This window comes from Pseudopodoces humilis, chromosome 1 (genome assembly GCF_049639895.1).
Source record: "Pseudopodoces humilis isolate 2021_Gansu_Grassland_sample_001 chromosome 1, ASM4963989v1, whole genome shotgun sequence".
NCBI classification, from domain to species: Eukaryota; Metazoa; Chordata; class Aves; order Passeriformes; family Paridae; genus Pseudopodoces; species Pseudopodoces humilis.
The window spans coordinates 105,279,647-105,298,085 of record NC_142200.1 but is presented as its reverse complement, the minus strand read 5'-3'; the positions used below and the strand labels follow the sequence as shown (position 1 = coordinate 105,298,085).

The 18,439-nt window shown below is 36.8% G+C and overlaps 1 protein-coding gene across 2 annotated transcripts in view; it reads left to right on the top strand.

Moving 5' to 3' along the window:
* SEPTIN7 (septin 7) overlaps window positions 1-18,439 on the top strand; it is a 59,150-nt gene that overhangs the window by 33,697 nt on the left and 7,014 nt on the right. For both annotated transcript variants that reach the window (XM_088051723.1, XM_014248592.2), the window contains exons 3-9: window positions 4,358-4,458; window positions 5,047-5,181; window positions 8,157-8,274; window positions 10,000-10,092; window positions 11,317-11,413; window positions 13,452-13,503; window positions 14,390-14,515. In XM_088051723.1, coding sequence (XP_087907849.1) covers window positions 4,358-4,458; window positions 5,047-5,181; window positions 8,157-8,274; window positions 10,000-10,092; window positions 11,317-11,413; window positions 13,452-13,503; window positions 14,390-14,515 — 722 coding nt within the window. The remainder of the gene's footprint in view (window positions 1-4,357; window positions 4,459-5,046; window positions 5,182-8,156; window positions 8,275-9,999; window positions 10,093-11,316; window positions 11,414-13,451; window positions 13,504-14,389; window positions 14,516-18,439) is intronic.

Sequence of the window (18,439 nt, the reverse complement as noted above, 5' to 3'; positions counted from 1 at the left end):
AAAGCTGAGCCAATCAGTGATTGTTGGAAAACCAAATAGATGGGTGACTTTTTTTTATTGGAAGAGAGATGTAGCATGATTTCATTACTGATGATTACATTTTAGTTTAGCAGAAGCTAAACCAGTTCAGGTTATGTTAATTGAATTTTAGTTTAAATAACTGTGGGATGGATTCCCTGTCATTGGGAGATTTTTGGCTTTTTAAATTGGAAAAAATCTTTGGAGAATTTGTACACAAGCTAAGAAGAAAAGAATCCCAAACCAAGACATATTTCAAAGATAACTCACTTCCATGCTACTTAAAGGTGCACCAGTGTAAGAAAGAATAATATGAAACTCTGTGTGGAATTTCTGGAATTTGAGTTAAGTACTTTCATCTGTTAGGTGGCAAGATTAGATAATCTGTTGTTCATTCTGACCATCAGGGGTGGTTTGATTTATATTGATTTACTGGTTTTAGAAAAATACGCATACTTTTCAGAAAGCCTCACTTAATGATTTTTTTTTATTTTGGCTATATAAAGCTAGAGAGGGGAAGAAAAGGGCTTGAACAGAGCTCAGGCTGAAAAGCCGTTGCATTTTCTTCTTACTTCCACTGTGTGGGCTAAGGCTTGAGGCCAAGATCTTGCCAAAATTATTTTCAATAGTGGATTGGGGTCTGACATGACTTAGGAAATGATATGTTAGGAATGAAATAGGTTTAAAGACCATCTTCCCCTCTAGAAACTAATTTTGACATTATCTAATAAGTACTTTGTCTTTTTTTTTTTTTTTTTTTTTAAGTATACTTGTAATGCAACTTTGCTTTCAGTTCCTTGGGATGAATGAAAACTAAGTGTAACATTTCAAGAAAGAAACTGGAAGTATCTTATTTCATTGTCAGTGTAAGTGAGGATAAAATTGTTTCCCCCTACAAGCTTGAAAATCATGTGTGGTAGCAATGTGTATCATGTGGAGGTGTTCCCTGTCAAATATTAAAGACTAAGCAGTGAGAGTTGCTATTTGGATCCACTGGATTTGTACTCTTTGTCAGTGAAAGCCTTTTTGAGTTGAGGATTAATAAAAGCGTTTTGTGGGGATGAGAAACCACCTCACTTGAGCATCCTCAAACCTTGGTTGTAATAATCACCTGTTCTTAAATGGTGGGAACAACTTACTGATCAAAACTTGTTTAAGAGGCTCTCACATAAACACAAACTGATTTGGGCTTGAAAACCATTGCAATTTGGAGGTGTTTTGTGAAGCAGGTCCTTTGCATTAATCTCGTGCAAAAAATGAGAAAATGCAGAGAAATGGTTAAGAGTAAGTGATTTGGTGTCTGATGAATCCAAAGGAAACATACTCAGAAATGAGAGGGTATTAAACATGTTTTCTCTGATCATTATCTGACTGCCTTATATGCAGGATGGCAGAGGCGTGTTTCATGCAATAAAAAGCAGTCGAGCTGTAACAAGCACCAAGTGATGAACACTGTGTAGGAACTGCCAAGGAAACCTGTGTGACCCAGCTGACTGGAGTGCATGGGAAAATGGCTCTTTGGAGGAGACTTTTCTTAAAAAGTCTTAAATTCCAAGACTTGAACTAATGTTTTCCATGAGTCCCTTGGGAATACTTGTAAATCAGATGATGGGATGCAGTTGGATGCTTAACTGTGAATGACACTAGTTTACAGTGATTTTCTGGATCTTTTCCAGATGTTGCTGCTTTCTGTGCCTTTGACCATATATGGACACATCAGTTTAGATTAGAAAAATGCAACTTTGCAGAAGCTTTGTGGCAGGGTCTTCGTCTACTATTTCCTACCGGTAGAATCTACTGCTTACAATATATACTGGGTGTGGTCTGATTGTTCACAGCACAAGCATAGGACATATAATTCATCAGCTAATGTTTCTTTTCCTGTAGGTTTGTGAAAACCCTGCTCTGATAGCAAGAAACCCACATTAATTTATGAAACGTAAGAAAAAAATCTAAATCCTCGCCACCCAGTAATGTCTTAGCACTGTCTGCAGACCATTTATCAGAAGGTGGTATCGCAAATTCAGCCACACTTGGATTTTACAAACATGCAGAATCAGGGAAGATGCTTGGCATGACATTTCTGAGATCTCCTGACCTTTCTTTTCCTTTGTTATAAACATATGTTCAAGATAATTATTTTTTAATTACTTCTTTTGTAAAAGCATTCCACCGTGAACCCATAATAATTTAATGGTGCTTGCTGGAAATTTTTGTGCTAGAGAATAAAGCTGATCCCTTGTAGCTTTTGGCAGGAGTGCATCTCTTAACATTATCATCTCTAGTATTTTGCAAGTGTTGTGGATTTCTTATACTTGCAGAGTGCTTGGTAATAGGAGGGCTGTGTGGTTGCTATATGCAAGATAGCCAAAAGAATGCTAGGAATCAGAAGTTAATCTCTTGTGTGCTAAAGCTTGTGAGTAGTAAACTCTAGGCTGAGTTGACTGTGGCAGGGGATTACTGTCTTGAGTTCTGGTATCAACTGTGTACAATAAAATTTCTTTATAGAACTCTTGGGGATGGGGGAGATAAACTCACCATAATTAAAACATCCGTTTCTAAAGCAATCCATGTATTCCTAGGTTCTCATGGCTTTCAGCTGCACACTTTTGTAAGGATGTATAGTTTGCAAAGGAGTAACTGTGTGTTCAGTTCTGTTTATTTGGTTTTAATTCCTGGTTTTTTACATCTTCCTGACCTTGCAGTAAGGCCTGCTCATGTTGGAGTTGGAATTGTGTGGTCTTGAAGTCCAATCCAACCTGGATATTTCTGTGATTAGTGTCCTGCTAGCCATTAACTCTTTAAGAAGTAGCAGCAAAAGGGACTGATCCGACTTGAGTAGGATCTCTGCTGATGAGTAGATAAAAACAGCATCCTGCATTCTCAGAAATTAAATATGAAGCTCTCTTTCTAGGTAGTTACTGTTTTCTATGATTCTGGATATTCTCTTCTGAATTGGAATCAGTGTTTCACTTGTGCAAGAGGGATTTAGTTTGACTTTCTGCAGTGTTAATCTCATGGATTTACATTGCATCACATAAGTGATGATTGCAGTGTTTGCAGCTACGTTCAGGTGTGGCTGTGTGAGAGTCTGTGTCACTTATAGAACAATTAGGGATGTGGAGGAGCTTAAGAAGCATTAATATGATAGTTCTCAAATCTTGAACTGGTCAAGAGACCATCCAGATATGGTTTATTATAAATAGAACTTTTTTTTCTCTCCCCAGTTAGGGTTTGTGAGGCTTAAGGAGTGTTAGGCAATGAGCAACAAGGTGGCATCACATTGAATCTGCCAGCTCTTGTGTGGTTCTGGATAAATGGCTTACATGGCTGATTTCTTGAATCATATCTAGAAAACAGTGTCACTAGTGATTTAATAGGAATTGTTTTAATATCAGGGAAAAAAGGATGATTAAATGGCTAAGCAGTTGGAAAGAAGCCAATATGAGTTTGTCATTTCATACTGCTGTGCATCTCACTGATAGGAAAGTGGTATACAGCACTTTCTTAGGCAGATGGACCTGACATCAGCAATATCAGTAATTACTGAAACATTAGTAGGACGAAGGAGGTAGCAGTCCATGTGTTGCCTAGCCTAGATCTTCTCGGTGATGACATGCTGAATCTGATGACACGTTCACTGCAAGCTCCCTGAGCTGTGCTGCGGATGGGTGGTCACAACTGGAGGCATGAGCTCCCACACCCACATCTTGCATCATTCCTTGTGCTGATGCAGTTGCCTTCTCAGGCGGGTTTCCATCAGTGACTTGAGCTAACAGGAACCCAATCCATTACAGTCACTTGAGGTCTAGCTCAGCAGATTGCAGCCAGATTGTATTACTTTCCAATATAATTCTGTTTGTAAAAGGAAACCATCACTTTGTGATTCCATTCCCAACCATTATACTAGCTGAAGAATAAATGTATTCTTAAAAATAGATTGACAGGACTGGAAGTTTTGAAGGTGCTTGCGGGCAGGAGTAGTTTTGAAAAGCGTCATTTTCTTTGAAGTGACCAAAGTTTGCAACTTTATCAGGTTTAAAGCCTGGTTAAGGTTTTTCCTGTTTAATCAGGAATTTAAATATTAAGATATCCCATATGCTTGAGGGTTCTTTTCTCACTGACTTTATTTAAATAATGACCTTTTTTCTTTAAACAAAATATTAATTATTGTAAAATTATTGGGATTTTATAAACAAAACACAGAAGCAGAAGTACCTTTGAAGCAGAAAAGTTAGCAATTCTTTGTCAGGCTTCTTACTCATTGAATACTTTTCCCAGTGTTTAAGATAGGTGACTAAACTGCTAAAAATTTAATCTTACTGTATTCATTTTACAGGTTGAGCAGTCAAAAGTTTTAATCAAAGAGGGTGGTGTTCAGTTACTACTTACAATAGTTGACACACCAGGATTTGGAGATGCTGTGGATAATAGTAATTGGTAAGATGTTCTTTATATGTTCTCCCGTGATAATTCTGCATTGTGTTTTGTGTGTGTGTGAGATATAATACCTTGTGACATATTTTAAAGTGAAGGCTTCAGTATTCAGTTAAAATATTAACACTTCTAAACTTTCCATTTAGCTGAAAACTTCTAACTACTGTAATTCCAATTTGATTGAAGTGCTGTTAGCCTTTCCCCTTAAACTGAATGGTGCATTTGGCTCTTTATCCACACATGCAGTGTGCAGAACCATCTTCTGTGCTGTCACGAGATGGTGATCAGTGAAGCATACTCCTTTAGCTACCCTTCTTAAGTATTCTGTTTAATGCTTTTACAGTAAAGGTGATTGTGTTTGAAAGGTTTATTCAGTGGACTCACACTGTATCTTCAGAACTCAATTTTAGGTTGAGGAGTTGGTCAACTGCAGTGTTGAAGTATTGTAATTTAAGAAAAGCAAATGAAAAGCAAAAAAAACAAAACCATCCCAAGCTGTGGGGAAATTGTGAACATTTATTTCTTAGCAAAACAAGGTTTCTTTGTGTAAATAATGTAATTTACAGTTTTTTATTCATGCAATCTCTGCAGCTGGCAGCCAGTTATTGACTACATTGACAGTAAATTTGAGGACTACCTGAATGCAGAATCTCGAGTGAACAGACGCCAGATGCCAGATAATAGAGTGCAGTGTTGTTTATACTTCATTGCTCCTTCAGGACATGGGTTTGTATTAGTGTATTTTATGTTTTCATTCTCTCTTATCTCAGATAAATATCCAAATTTGTCAATCTAAGTTCCAAATCAGATTTTCTTAGTGGCCTGCAGATCATGCTTAATTTCAAAGATGAGTTTACTTTGGCTTGTCAAGCATTAGCAAGCCAAACACCAGAAAATACGACTGCACGTTAATTGCATAACAAGAGAAATAAAATTCTAGCAATGAAAAATAAAAAATTCACAAGTGCCAGGTCTGTTTGTAATCTGTATGTCTTTAGATCACATTAGGAGAAACTGGTTCACGTGTCAAGCAACAGGATTTTTCCGTTCCATTCTTCCTCCTTCCCTCCCATTAATGTAAACTGAAGACTGGAAGTTTCATGCATCCTTGTAAGCATGCCATACTTCACTTGGTGTGTAGTATTTTGTCTAGTGGCAATTCCAGTGTAGGCAGTGCAGATTTTTTTTCAGTTATTATCTCCCTCCCCTGCTTATTTTTCACTTGATCAGACTTCTATCTAGTGGTAGACAGAGAGAACTGCATTTCCAGGGTTTATTAGGTACAAATTATCTATCTGAAACTAGTTGCCTATCTTTTTATCATGAAATCATGTTTAAATTTGTCAGAGACTCTTGAGTTATACCTTCAAAACCAGCAAGAGACGAAGATAAGTATCAGCCTATTCTATTGTGTAGGTCAAAAGTAGTAAAACTTGTTGAAGGGAGTGATGAAGGAATTTAAAGAGTATTCCTCAGGCAGTAGAAAATGCCAGCTATTACACTTAGCTTCTATAGTTAGCATTGGAATGGGTCTAATAATTTTGAACTGTACAGATACTTCCAAATATGGAAAGATATGTCAGAGGGTGGAGTTTTTCTTATGTAGACTTGCCTTTATTAAGTGTTTTGTTGTTGTTCAACAGGCACATCTGTAATGCCAGTTTTGCTCAACAAGCATGTCATTTTTAAATGCAAACAAACACTTGAATTCTTGACATACTGTTTTACTAGTATGCAAAACCTGAAATGTAATTTAAATAAAAGGAAGATGATTCCTTGTGTTATTCAATTGTTTCTGAGCTAATTTTCAGATTCTTCAAAAAACATGTCTTTCCTCCACACCTCCATGTCTGATAGAACTTTGTAAATCAGTGAGTGGTACAAATTATTCATAAGGAAAAAGTAATGTTTCCAATGGATTAAGATTTGGTTGCTAAATTTGTGAGGCTAAAAGCTGTAAAAGTATATTCCTTGTACAGGTATTTCATGTTGTTTTTAGGGGAGAAAAAGGTGTAAAATTATGCTAGGTTTGCATACAGTTTTTCAGTTTCTGGAATAAATGCTTAGAATTATCATTTAAGTAAGGAAGTTAATAAAGTCACCCCAGGACAGTGCTGCTTTTAGCATGCATTTCCTCTTTTAAGATGTTGCCCCCTCTGAAATACAGAGTTCACTTCCTACCTGGTTTTTGTGGTGATGCAGTCTTTGCTTCTGTTTTCTGTGCAGCCAGCAGCACATCTAACTCGTCAAGTAGTGTCCTCTTCCCTCTCAGTGCATGATTATATTTACGTTGAATTAAAGCATTTGTAAGTGAATTTATTTCTACCTGTCCTTTTAATACATTTGTAAAAGCCTGCTTTAGGAATCTAGAAGTTTAAAAAAACCAAAACACAACAGTTAGTCCTTCCATTTACTGCATCCCACCGTTTTTAGCTAATACTCCCATAAACACCTGAAATGATTGAATTGGTTTCTGTGGAAGCAGGGGGGGAGAGATTGGAGGGGTAGGAGGAGCCTTACAGGTAAGTGAGTGGGGTGATGATGGAATTTACTATATTTCTGCAATTTTGATATCTTAATGTAAAGCTTTCCTGCTTCAGTCTCTGATGTAAACTCTCAAATCCTTAGGTGAGCAGACCTTTTGAACAACTCTGCTTTGACAGCAACCCTTCAACTTAGTGTTGCTGCCCTAGGTGAAGGGCAGCAGCTCTACTTCGCCTTTTTGAGGCAAGTAGAGGGAAAGCATATTAAGGTGAATGGTTAACCAGAAGAGTGTTTATAATATAGATGTGCTTTAATATTAGCTATTTAATGGACACATGTTGAGAATTAGTGAAATCACTGACAGGTAGAAAATGTTAAAATAAAGTTAAATATGTGTTCTTGAACATTTTCTCGTTCTTTTAGGTATGGTTTTCGGAAATTGCAGTACCAAATGAATCTGGTTTTAATGTTCCTAATCCTAATTTGTTTTAGATGAGGAATAATCTTGTTAAATCCTCTAATTGAAACCTTTAAGCCTGACTAAACTTGCTGTCATTAATGCATCAAAACCTCTCTAGTTTTACTTCAGGAAACAGGAAATACCACTTTGATCCTCATAGACGGTGAATATAATACCACACAGCCACCTTATACCCATATGATGGTTTAGTTTTTTGTCACTGTCATCCACTTTCATAACTGTCTTTTTGTTTTACATACCAATTTAGAGATGAGATATTTTTAATTGATTTGTATGTAGGCCACAGAGGTTACCATCTTCAGCAATCTTAAGGTCTTAAAAAAACAAAAGTCTCGTAGCCCACTATCGAGAAGAAGCAGAACCTGAACCTGTATGTGTGAACAGAGCATAATTCACAACTGTGAACTTTTATCAGTCAGGCTTCAAGGGGATTATCTTCTCAGCTAAGAACACAAACTTTACTACCTTCGTAGGAGAGTCCTTATCACTTGCTAAAATGAGGGTACTTTTAGCTAGCAGAAGGCTCATGACTGCTAGTAATATTAACTTACCACTTCTTCCTCTTGTATTATACAATTTAGGGGATTTCCTGTAATAATTGCAGGTAGCCTTCTCATTTTCAGTTTTCTGTCACTCATAAATCAGTGTCTTAAAAGTAGTTGTCAGGACAAATCTCATCATTTGTACAATCTTGTTTAATTAATATAAATTGCAAAGCTCTAATGCTGTATTTCAGACTTAAGCCTTTGGATATAGAGTTTATGAAGCGCCTGCATGAAAAAGTGAATATCATTCCACTTATTGCCAAAGCAGACACACTTACACCCGAGGAATGCCAACAATTTAAAAAACAGGTGAGTTGAAAAATTAATATTTACAACACAGGGTAACTTAGTAAGTTGATCCCTATGGAAATGGTGAGATTTAACTTACATGCAAAGTTTAAACCCTGAAGCAATAACTTGAGACAGCAAAGCTAAATAATTTATATATCTAGATTTAATTATAATTCTTGGTGAAATAATCTTGTTTCTGTCCTCAGGGGAAGAGGTTTCAAGTATAGTATGTTTCTTGGCAAGTGAAATAATTCACTGCTGAGATAAAAATCAGTAAGGAAGGAAAGAAGCTTTCAAGATTTAGGTGCCTAACAGAAGCATGTTAAAAAAAAAATAAGGTATTCAACAGTATCACAGTATTACTGATTGCATTGGGGTATTCACTTGCATGTTAATGCACTGTAATTATTAATGATACCTCAGCTATTAGATGAGAATCAATAAACCTGTTCACTCTTGGGTGTGGTAATGCATTTTAAAGATGGTGAGATAATTCTAACATTGATACAACTGATAAAATGTCTTTGTATTTGTAAAATGTATTTGCTGTGAGTGTCTACAGGTGGTTTATGTTTTATTTTCAGCTACATGATAAGAGTAGAACAGTTAAGCTTTGTAGTATTTTATGAAGAGTACAAGGAGGACTGGGAACAAGACAAGACATAAAGTTTGATATATCAAACTCTGTCCAGTCCTAGTTTAGAAGAACACAGAGTTCTGAAAAGAAGGTGGCATTAAGAGGTGTTGTGTGTAAAGCTCTTGATTTCATTAGATAGATCAAAAATTATATTACAAAATGAAAAAATGGTAGAACACAGAATATTTCTAAATACATATGCAGCTTTATCAATGAGTGGATGTTAAACAGGGGAGACTTTTCCAAACCAAACTTGGAAAATAAGTCTTCGCATGATTAGGAAATGTAACTTCTCTTAAGACTGCAAACCCATGAGCCAAAATATTCCCCAGGGCTCTGCAGTGCAGCTGTCAGCTAAATGGTCTAATATTTTTCCATCCTGAAATTCTGCAAAACTAATCAGCTTGTTTTTAAAAATACCCTTCAGACAAATAGAGCATCAAAACAGCACAGTTACTTTTCTGATGACGCTCTCAGTTATTCTTAAATTTTCATTATTGCTTGCAAATGTTTTTCAACATTACTAACTGCTTGAGTTGATCCGTACGTCACAGGCTCTATTAAAATAGGCAGGTGATCCTGCTTCAAACAACTGATTCTCAGGTATGCTAGAAACAGAAAAGAATAGGAGTGACAGCTGTAGCCATTGTGGAAATTCAGAGGGCTAAAGTGTGCCTGCGATTATGTATTTGAGTATCTGTTTTTTCTAAGGGACCCAGTTGTGAGACTGGTCTGACAATTTGTTGTATTAGGTTTTGCACCTAATTATATGCAGGTAGAATTCCCATTAGAGTAAACTTCTTTGTCCTGTTGGAGAAAACTGGTATCATTTTTTGCTGTCTTGTATTGGTGGATAATATTCTGGTAGCTGGGAGACTCTTGCTCTGATTGTGTCTTCTCTTGACTAAGGAGAGATGGTTACACTGTGAACCCCTTGGGGGTCACCTGAGGGTGTTGAACATGTGCAAGTTTTATGCTGTAATTTAAGTCACCTTAATCTAAAGTGTTTTACACATCTAACAAAAGGAGGAGAATCAGACTGAAGCAGGAACATCAAACTGTTATGAAGCATGAAATCCTCAAACAAATAATAATTTTGTTTCTAGATAATGAAAGAAATCCAAGAACACAAAATTAAAATATATGAATTTCCAGAAACAGATGATGAAGAAGAAAATAAGATTGTTAAAAAGATAAAGGTAAACTACTTTTCTTTTGAAAAAGTGCTTACAGGGGAGCAGGGGGGTTGAGTGTGAAAAGCATTCCGTCAATAATGAAGAAAGAGCCCACCAAAACGTTTAGAAGATAGACATCAGATGTAAAGCTGTTCTAAGGGTCAGTGTTCCTTATCAGCAGCAATGAGTGACATTATTAAGTCATCTAAGTCCTTCAATTGCTAAAATTCACCATGAGAGCACTAGATCTCATGTTTACTAATGAACTCTTAAAGACCACTTTTAAAAATTCATCCTTATTTGACTTCTGTTGACCCTTCACAGCCTACCACTTATTTGTTTCTGAGCTTTGAAGGAGGCAAGGGTTGTCTTTCAGACAGAGGTGTGCAGTGGCATGAAGTGTGTGCATTACGGCTAATATCTCTCTGGCTGACTGATACACTGAAACCTTAATGGAGATAAATGACTAAAGAAAATCAAAAGGACTGTCAGACTGTTGAAAGGCTTTTTCTTAGTTTACTCATGTTTTCAGTTTGTTCTTTCGTGTTGGAGTCCATGTTGTGTACGTTTCTTGAGCCTTGCTTCTGTTTGTTCAGTAGCTGTAACAGCTTGTAAGAGCTTTTAAATTTTTTTGTTACTGGGGAAATCTCCTAGGATAGATAAACACAAATAGGACAAAAATTGGAAGATATTCTGGGACTAAGCCTAGAGAAGAGCAGAATAAAAGCAGAGACAAAAGTGCAAAATACTGAGCTTTGTACTCTGTCCCTTTCTGCCCCTTGAAGCTGCTTTTGGCTCCTTTGTTGCTTGTTACACTGGAGGCATTCTTGGTTCAGCTGAGAATAAGACTTTGACATAGTTCTTTGCCAAACCTTTGAAAACTGAGTACAAGATCCAGTCAAAGTAACTGCCCTGGTAGCCAGTGGGTATATGACTTGGTAAATAATTGTGCAGTTGAGTAAATAGGAAATGGTTTGCCTCTTGCTTAGGTTACTAAGTAGCAGTAATGTCTGTTCCTTAACTAGATTTACAGAATCCAGCAGCATAAGGACTTCAGAAGGAGTGTGTGTATATTTAAGTCATTAAACTGGGCAGAGGTCAATAAACACCACTATTCTTGCACTTTTGGGTTATCTGCATTGCAGTGTTACAGCACTGACCTAGCTTACATCAAGTTGATACATGGCCATGCTTTCAGTATCTTTTGGCAGCAGATTTTGGTTTTTAAAGTCATACTTTATCTTGTAGGACCGTTTACCTCTTGCTGTGGTAGGTAGTAATACGATCATTGAAGTCAATGGCAAGAGAGTTAGAGGAAGGCAGTACCCATGGGGTGTTGCGGAAGGTAAGGCTTTCTTGTGATTTTTTTTTTTTTTTAATCCATTTAAAACTTACTGGATATGAGTCTGTATTTGAAATGTTTGAAATGCTTAATTGGAATGGTCTTTGGTATGGAAATTGAATATACTATTTTGTTATTCTGATAATATTGGAACAAGGTGAAGGTTTTGGAAACTTGTGACTTTGCAAGCAGATTTCTGTTGAAGCCTCAGTGAGAAATTGTAAAATCTGTAGTAATTTATTGCAGGTAATGATGTGACTTAAATTACAGTTGTTTTCTAGCTTTTTTACCTTATTTATCTTCATTTAAAACCTGTGCATTAAATTATTTCTAGAGCATTCATGTTATAAGTATTAATTTGATCAGCTAAATTGTCACAAATACAATTTTTCTCAGAACATCTGAGTTTCAAGTGCCGGGGTGTAGTAAAGGATAGGTACCTGATAATGAATAGAGTACTTTTTTTTCTTTTTAAATTTGTTTAAAACTTACTTTATACTGCTATAGAGATTTGAAGGTAACTGCATGTTCTTCTGGCAGCCATTTCTTGTACTTTAATGCCATTCATATATTTCAAATTCCACGTGGCATGACTTGCACCATACTCTGTAGTAAAACAATCACCATTAGACTGTTTTTCCATGATTATTGAGTCTTTTCCTTTGGTGTGCATGTATTGAATAAAAAGAATATTTTTTCCCCCTCATTATTTCTGCCTTCCAAGGGCAATGGACTATAAATTGGATGCAGTGTAAAACAGACAAAAAAAACCCAGCCAACAAGCAGTGTATGGACCAATACTTTAAAAAGGAATGCTGTAACACTTTGAAGTGCATGTCTGGCAGGAAATGAGGTTTGGCAGAAAGTAAAAACCAGCTGCATCAGAGAAGATCAAGCTTTATTTCAGGCTCTTCTGTTGGCATTTGGAGATGTGCAAAATAGTGCTGCTTTTCTTTATTTTATAACCAATTTCTGAAAGGTTTCATGTTCCTGATTGTATGACTTTTGGAAGGGAAGAGCTAGCCTAACTAAAAGGAACCTCTTGGAGTGGCTATCAGTCTGTTAGCGAAGGACAGAGGGATGATGCTTTTTTGAGAGTATGATTTCATATACCATCTGAGCGGAATTTACCAGTCTGTGTAAAACCATGGAATAAAATAATGCAGGAGTGCAGATACAAGAATGAACACACAAATGTTCTGCATTTTTCTGTAGGATTCACTGAATTTACTTGGGCTATTTTAATTCCTTCATCCTTTTTTTTTCCCTCCTTGCCATGTGTCTTTACTTCAGAGGCACATTGGAACCTGCCCTATGCCTTTCTTTTGTGTGTGCTAAGAGCTTTGTGTGTTGCCTTCTCTGTCTGCACATCAGGTAGTTCTGGAGTGTGCATTTTTCTCCAGTGTCATTTCATGATCTCTCAGGGAAATACCACTCACACCATCAGCCTCTTCTGCTTTAGTGGCATGATAGGCACAGTGGAATAGGTGGCTTCTAAAGATGGCTGCCAGTTCTCTCTTGATCTGTAGGTGGGTGCATCAAGTTCAGTACACAGCCTTCCTTTGTTTCATTAATAAAGAACTCAATCCATATTAAAATTAAAATTAAGACTTTTGCAACTTACTGCGCAGGGACAGACAGGTTGAGTGTGTCTTTCAAAGGTTTTTGGATAGAGCTGGATCTAGACTGAGGTCTTCAGTTAGTGTCTGATCCTTACACAACTGTGCTAGCAGGCAGCCAAAGGATCAAACAGTTGGTTAAACTGGCAAAACTGTGCTTCTGTTGTGGTGGCTTATTCTGCTGCACTGACTCAGAGTACAGTTTGCCAATATGGCTTAGGGGAGCATAGGAACTCTGCTAGCAAGACACATTAATACAGTTATGTTAATGCTTTCCTTCTGTTAACACACATGTTGTTTGAGTAAGGAAAGGCTGTGGGAGTAATTTGTTGTTGGAATGAATATAGATGGGTGACATCTTACCTCTGTGTAAGGCACAGATTTTGGTTGACATCTCAACAAAAGCTTACTTCTTCTTGCAGTTGAAAATGGTGAACACTGTGACTTCACAATTTTGAGGAACATGTTGATAAGGTAAGTAACTGACAGGTAACATTAAATTTTCTGATATGTCTGAGAGATTGGGAAGTCATATATTGGAGAAAAAAGAATTTGAGATAGTGAGTTCATACGAATTCCCATATTTTTAATTGTAAACAGTTACCTTATTTTATGATAACTTGGTTAACCACATATTTAGGAAGCAGTGTTGTTGATAGTAAATTTTTTGTGATTATTTGTTGCTAGTCTGTAGGAACCTCAGTTACCTTTTAGTGCTGATGTGTACTTAGTTGTAGGCATTTTCTAAAAACTCTAGCACTGAAAATTTACCTAAAGCAAGACTGCCTGTGCTTTGTTGTGTTAGGTGCTGAGTCCTGTGCTCCCAGCAGTCCACTAGGTGACATCTGCTGCAAAAGCTGTTAGTTTGATTCCTGAGCTTTGCTTTTCTCCAGACTGACAATGGAAAATTGTGAAGTGAATGCTTTTAGCTTAGTCTTGAACTTAACGTTTAGTTTTTGTAGAATTAAAAGATAGAAATTAGGAAGGTTTGGCTTGTTGTTTCTTGCCTGACATGCTTTTCCTCACCTACTACAGTAGTAATACACAGTTTTCTTATCTGCCTATCAAATACCTGCAAGTTTATCCACAGAACTCAAATGTTCCAAAGACTGTTGTGTAAGTTAGTGTTTGGAATATTGAGAGTTTTAGATAGTTTGGTGCAAAATAATCTGGTATTTCTGTGCCTGTGCTGTCTTGACAGCGCTGATTTAAATGGTAGAGTAATAACATTATGGGGAATAGGACATTAATGGGGGGGATATAATTGAATTCAAGTCAATCTGCAAAATGAACAGGGACTGATATTTCAGATTGTATTTTGTATTTGCGCACTAAGCTGATAAATTGCACTTATTGACAGAACTCATATGCAGGACCTGAAGGATGTCACTAACAATGTACATTATGAGAACTACAGAAGCAGAAAACTCGCAGCTGTTACATACAACGGTGTTGACAACAACAAAAATAAAGGGCAGCTAACAAAGTAAGTTCCTGCTAAGGCTGTATTGCACTTTAATCTTTTTACTCTCTTTTTTTTTGGTTGATTGGTTTTGTGAATGTGTGGTGGTGTTCTGGGTTTTTTGGGGAGAGGTGCCAGTGGGTTTGTATGTATATAGCCTTCAGTCAGATGTCTCTTTGCTGTGTCTGAAACGATATATCTCTTGTTTACTTGTAATTTGGATTTATTTCCTCTTTCACTAAGGCTTACACTAGTTTCACTGAACATGTTAAATAGTAGATTAAGCTTTGAAGAGAATTGTTAGATTTACTCAGAATTTCATTTCACTGTTACTACAAAGTTTTTGAGCATTAATTTCTATTTATTATCTCTTATTATTAATAATTTTCTGTTTTGGTTTTTATGTTGCGTGTGGAATTATTGGTCAGTGATCAATACTCTGTGTCGGGGATATTTTTGAGAAGAATGGCTTAATATTTATATAGAAACTCCAAAAAAGCAGACCTGCTACTGTCATCTTTGAAATGCTGCTCTGGCTATTCATATGGCTGCTTATCATGGTAGGGGAATTATTGCAACATCATTCTCTTTTGTGAGAAGGGAGTTGCAATGCAGTGTTTGGGGGCTTTTGTAGCTGTTTTTTTCAAACTCTGATATGCCATCATTATTATATCTGACAAGAAGTTATTTGCCAACCTGATGAAGCTATCAGAAGATTTAAAAGTAGGCTCTACTGTGTTCTGAATTGTATAATGCTATTTGAGAATAGCTGCACTCAAATACCCTGCTCTGCATGTAGTAACTGCATCAACAGTAATTAGTGATTAAATTAATAATTAATGGCGCTCTTATTTTGTACTATATTTAAGTGCAAATTTCTCTATCAAAATATAGGGTAGTATTCTTTTCAGCTAATGGTATGCAAAGTTACAGCTGTTCTTCCTGAAAAAGATCCCTGAAATCAGTTGGAAGTACCTGCTATTTGCACCCATATGGCAGCTACAAAGCCATTTTTCACTAAAAAAATGTCTATTCTACACTCCCTTAATGCATTAAAAGTTGTGACAAAATGATTTAAGTGGACGTGATTTAGTTTGATCTAGTGTGAGTCTACATGAGACTTCCCTGCTCAGCACTGACAAAAAATGTAACAGTTTATGTCAGTTACAGCAACTCTTCAGAAGTGTACTTGTATTTAAGGAGCGTTTCTAATACTAGTTTTCAAATATATGTGTCTGTTTTTAAAATACTAGTTTTCAAATATATGTGTCTGCAACACTGTGGTTACTTCTCACTGTCATGTTTCTTGCCATCATGTTATCCCTGACTCATATCTCCAAGGCTTCTGAGTGCACATAGCAAGTATGTCAGGTGAAAATGTAATAACAGGAGTGCAGAAGAGAAAATTAAGCATTTTCTCCAGGACTTTCTATTACTATGCTTTTTACTGTACTATTATTTGCTATTACTGTACTGAAAGTAAAACTTTCCCCCCATCGTTATTTGGGATATCAAAGAAAGTTGTTTACATTTTTCTCTGTGTGTTGTTAAATACTGGGGTTTCTTCCATACCTTTCAAAATCTTAGTATGTTTTCCTTAGATTTTGGAAAATCTGAATTTTAGTGACAACACTTTGACCATTTTTGTTTTGTGTCTGGTTAAATTTGTGTTAGTCTGCACCTACAAACTCAGTCTTTTACCTCATCTCTATAAGGACTGGTTATTCTGCATTCTTAAAAATAATAGTGTGACTATTCAAAACTATTTTTTTAGTCCCACATTGCAGACACAATAAGATGTTATTTTATACAAAAATATATCCATGAGTAGGTTTCAAAACTCCTTGTGACCTTCATTCACCTCTCTACCCCACTCAGTTTCTGATAGCATTCCTGATACTTCTTTTTGATCCAGAACCTATACTACAAGGGTCTGGAATTACTTTGCTTTCTAAGTATGCTCACTTTGCATCCCTTGTCAATTCAGATCACTGTGCTGTCCCACCTGAATATTTCCTGGTGAATGAATGTGCCTTCTGGAAGTATTTTCTCCATTAGAAGTTTGTTGCTTGAAGCACTGTGGTACTGCAGCTCAGAGATTAATAAATACAGTTGGTGCTCTTTGCTATCAGGTTATTTTTGCTCAAGAAAATGAGTAAATATTTGCAGTTTGATGAAAGATGGCAAAGCCTATTGCAAAGTTACAAAGACTATTTTGAATGTTTTGTAAGAGTTTGTTCTCCGGAACATAGGGTGACTTAATAAGTAAATATATTAAATTCTTGAATGCATGTGCTGGTTATGAAGCAGCTGATGCTATTTTTGTTTTTACCTTAAACATACGTTGAGTTGCATTTTTTTTTTGGTTTTTTTGTGGTTTTTTTGTTTGTTTGTTTGTTTGGTTTTTTTAAAGCTTTAACTTGCTTTTTTGGCTTCAGTGTGTTTTTGTAGCTTTTGGTTTTTTAACCTGGTATAGTTGAAGCAGCATAGATGGAATCTTCCTGATAACCATGTGCCTCCTGGAAACTGAGGGGGAGGAACAGATATTAAGTTTATCTCTGCCTCCCCTTAGGAATTTTATGCTCGCCTGCTGGCCTTTTGAAAGAAGTGTCTGTATCTCAAATTGGGGCAATATCAATTCTTGCATGAGAGACAGCTCCTGTGTCTCTGTGTGAGAATGGAGACGTGCTCTCATACTGTCTGGTGGTATTACAAGCATATGGTTAAAGACAGATACACCTCCTGGCTCTGGAAACTCCTAAGCTGCAGGGTTTTGGGAGACTGGGAGGGCAGACATACCAGGAGACATGCAGTGGTGCTTGTGCTTTTCCAAAAGTATCTCCTGCTGGCAGCTGTTGGAGGCTGGATTGACCTTTTGTACCTTTAAAACAGCTGTATTTTTATGATTCTAGCAGATCTCAGTTTTTCATGCAGCTGTTAACATATTTCTTTAGACAAAAATGCTAATGTGAAAACAAATAGAAGTCTGTACTACAAGTTTTAATAATACTGTGCAGATGAAGTGAAACATTTTTCTATCTAGTTAATAATCTTAACTGATTTGCTTTGATTTGGTGAAACTTGCACTTTCTGTAAGTAACTTTTTAACTTAGGAGCAAACCAAAACATGTATTTTCCATTACTGTGGAGCTTTTTTTCTGTATTTTAGGTTTAGTCTGATTTTTAAAAATTTCAATAAATTCCTAATCATTAAAAAAATAATATCTCAAGGTAGTCTTCACATACGTAGGTAATTGTCTCTTTAAAATTGTGTGGTAATCGTAATTTCACACATGTACTATGTGGTGTGAGAAAATTGGCATTTGCTCTGAAATTCAGGAGTTAGAATTCGAGAAGTCTTTTTGGTTTGCTATATGAAGCTGCTATCTTCAGTGAAATTAAAATTTTGGAATTTTATTGGAAGTCATATTGTACGTCATAAAGATGGGTCTTACCCATCATCAATCCAGGGTAACAAAATATACAATGCTCGAGCTCCTCCGACTGCTGAGCCCAGACCACTTCCAGCTCCTTTTGCCTGTATTCTTGGCGAGTTCTGTGAAGCAGCTCTAATGCCATGAAGCTCATGTTGAGAGGATGGTGAGATGAGAGCTTGTTTTCAGCCCGTTTTTCGCTGAGTCGAGACACGCTGGCTGCAGCATCCCGGTGCCTGGGGGAGGTGATGCTGCAGCCGAGCCGCCGCTGAGACCTCTGCTGGCCGCGGGAGCCAAGTGCTCTTCCTGCAGCTTCAGAACATTCCCGGGCGTTCAGACTCTGGCCTCTGCTAGCTGATACATTCTAAACGAGGAGATAAGCCTCCAGGTGGCATCGGTTTCCGAAAACTTGGTTAGAGCAAGTGGTGATTCATGTCACTAAAATATTTTAAATCTTTTTAAAAGCATAGATGTTGTAGGAAAACTATTCCTGAAAGCATCTGCACATCAAACC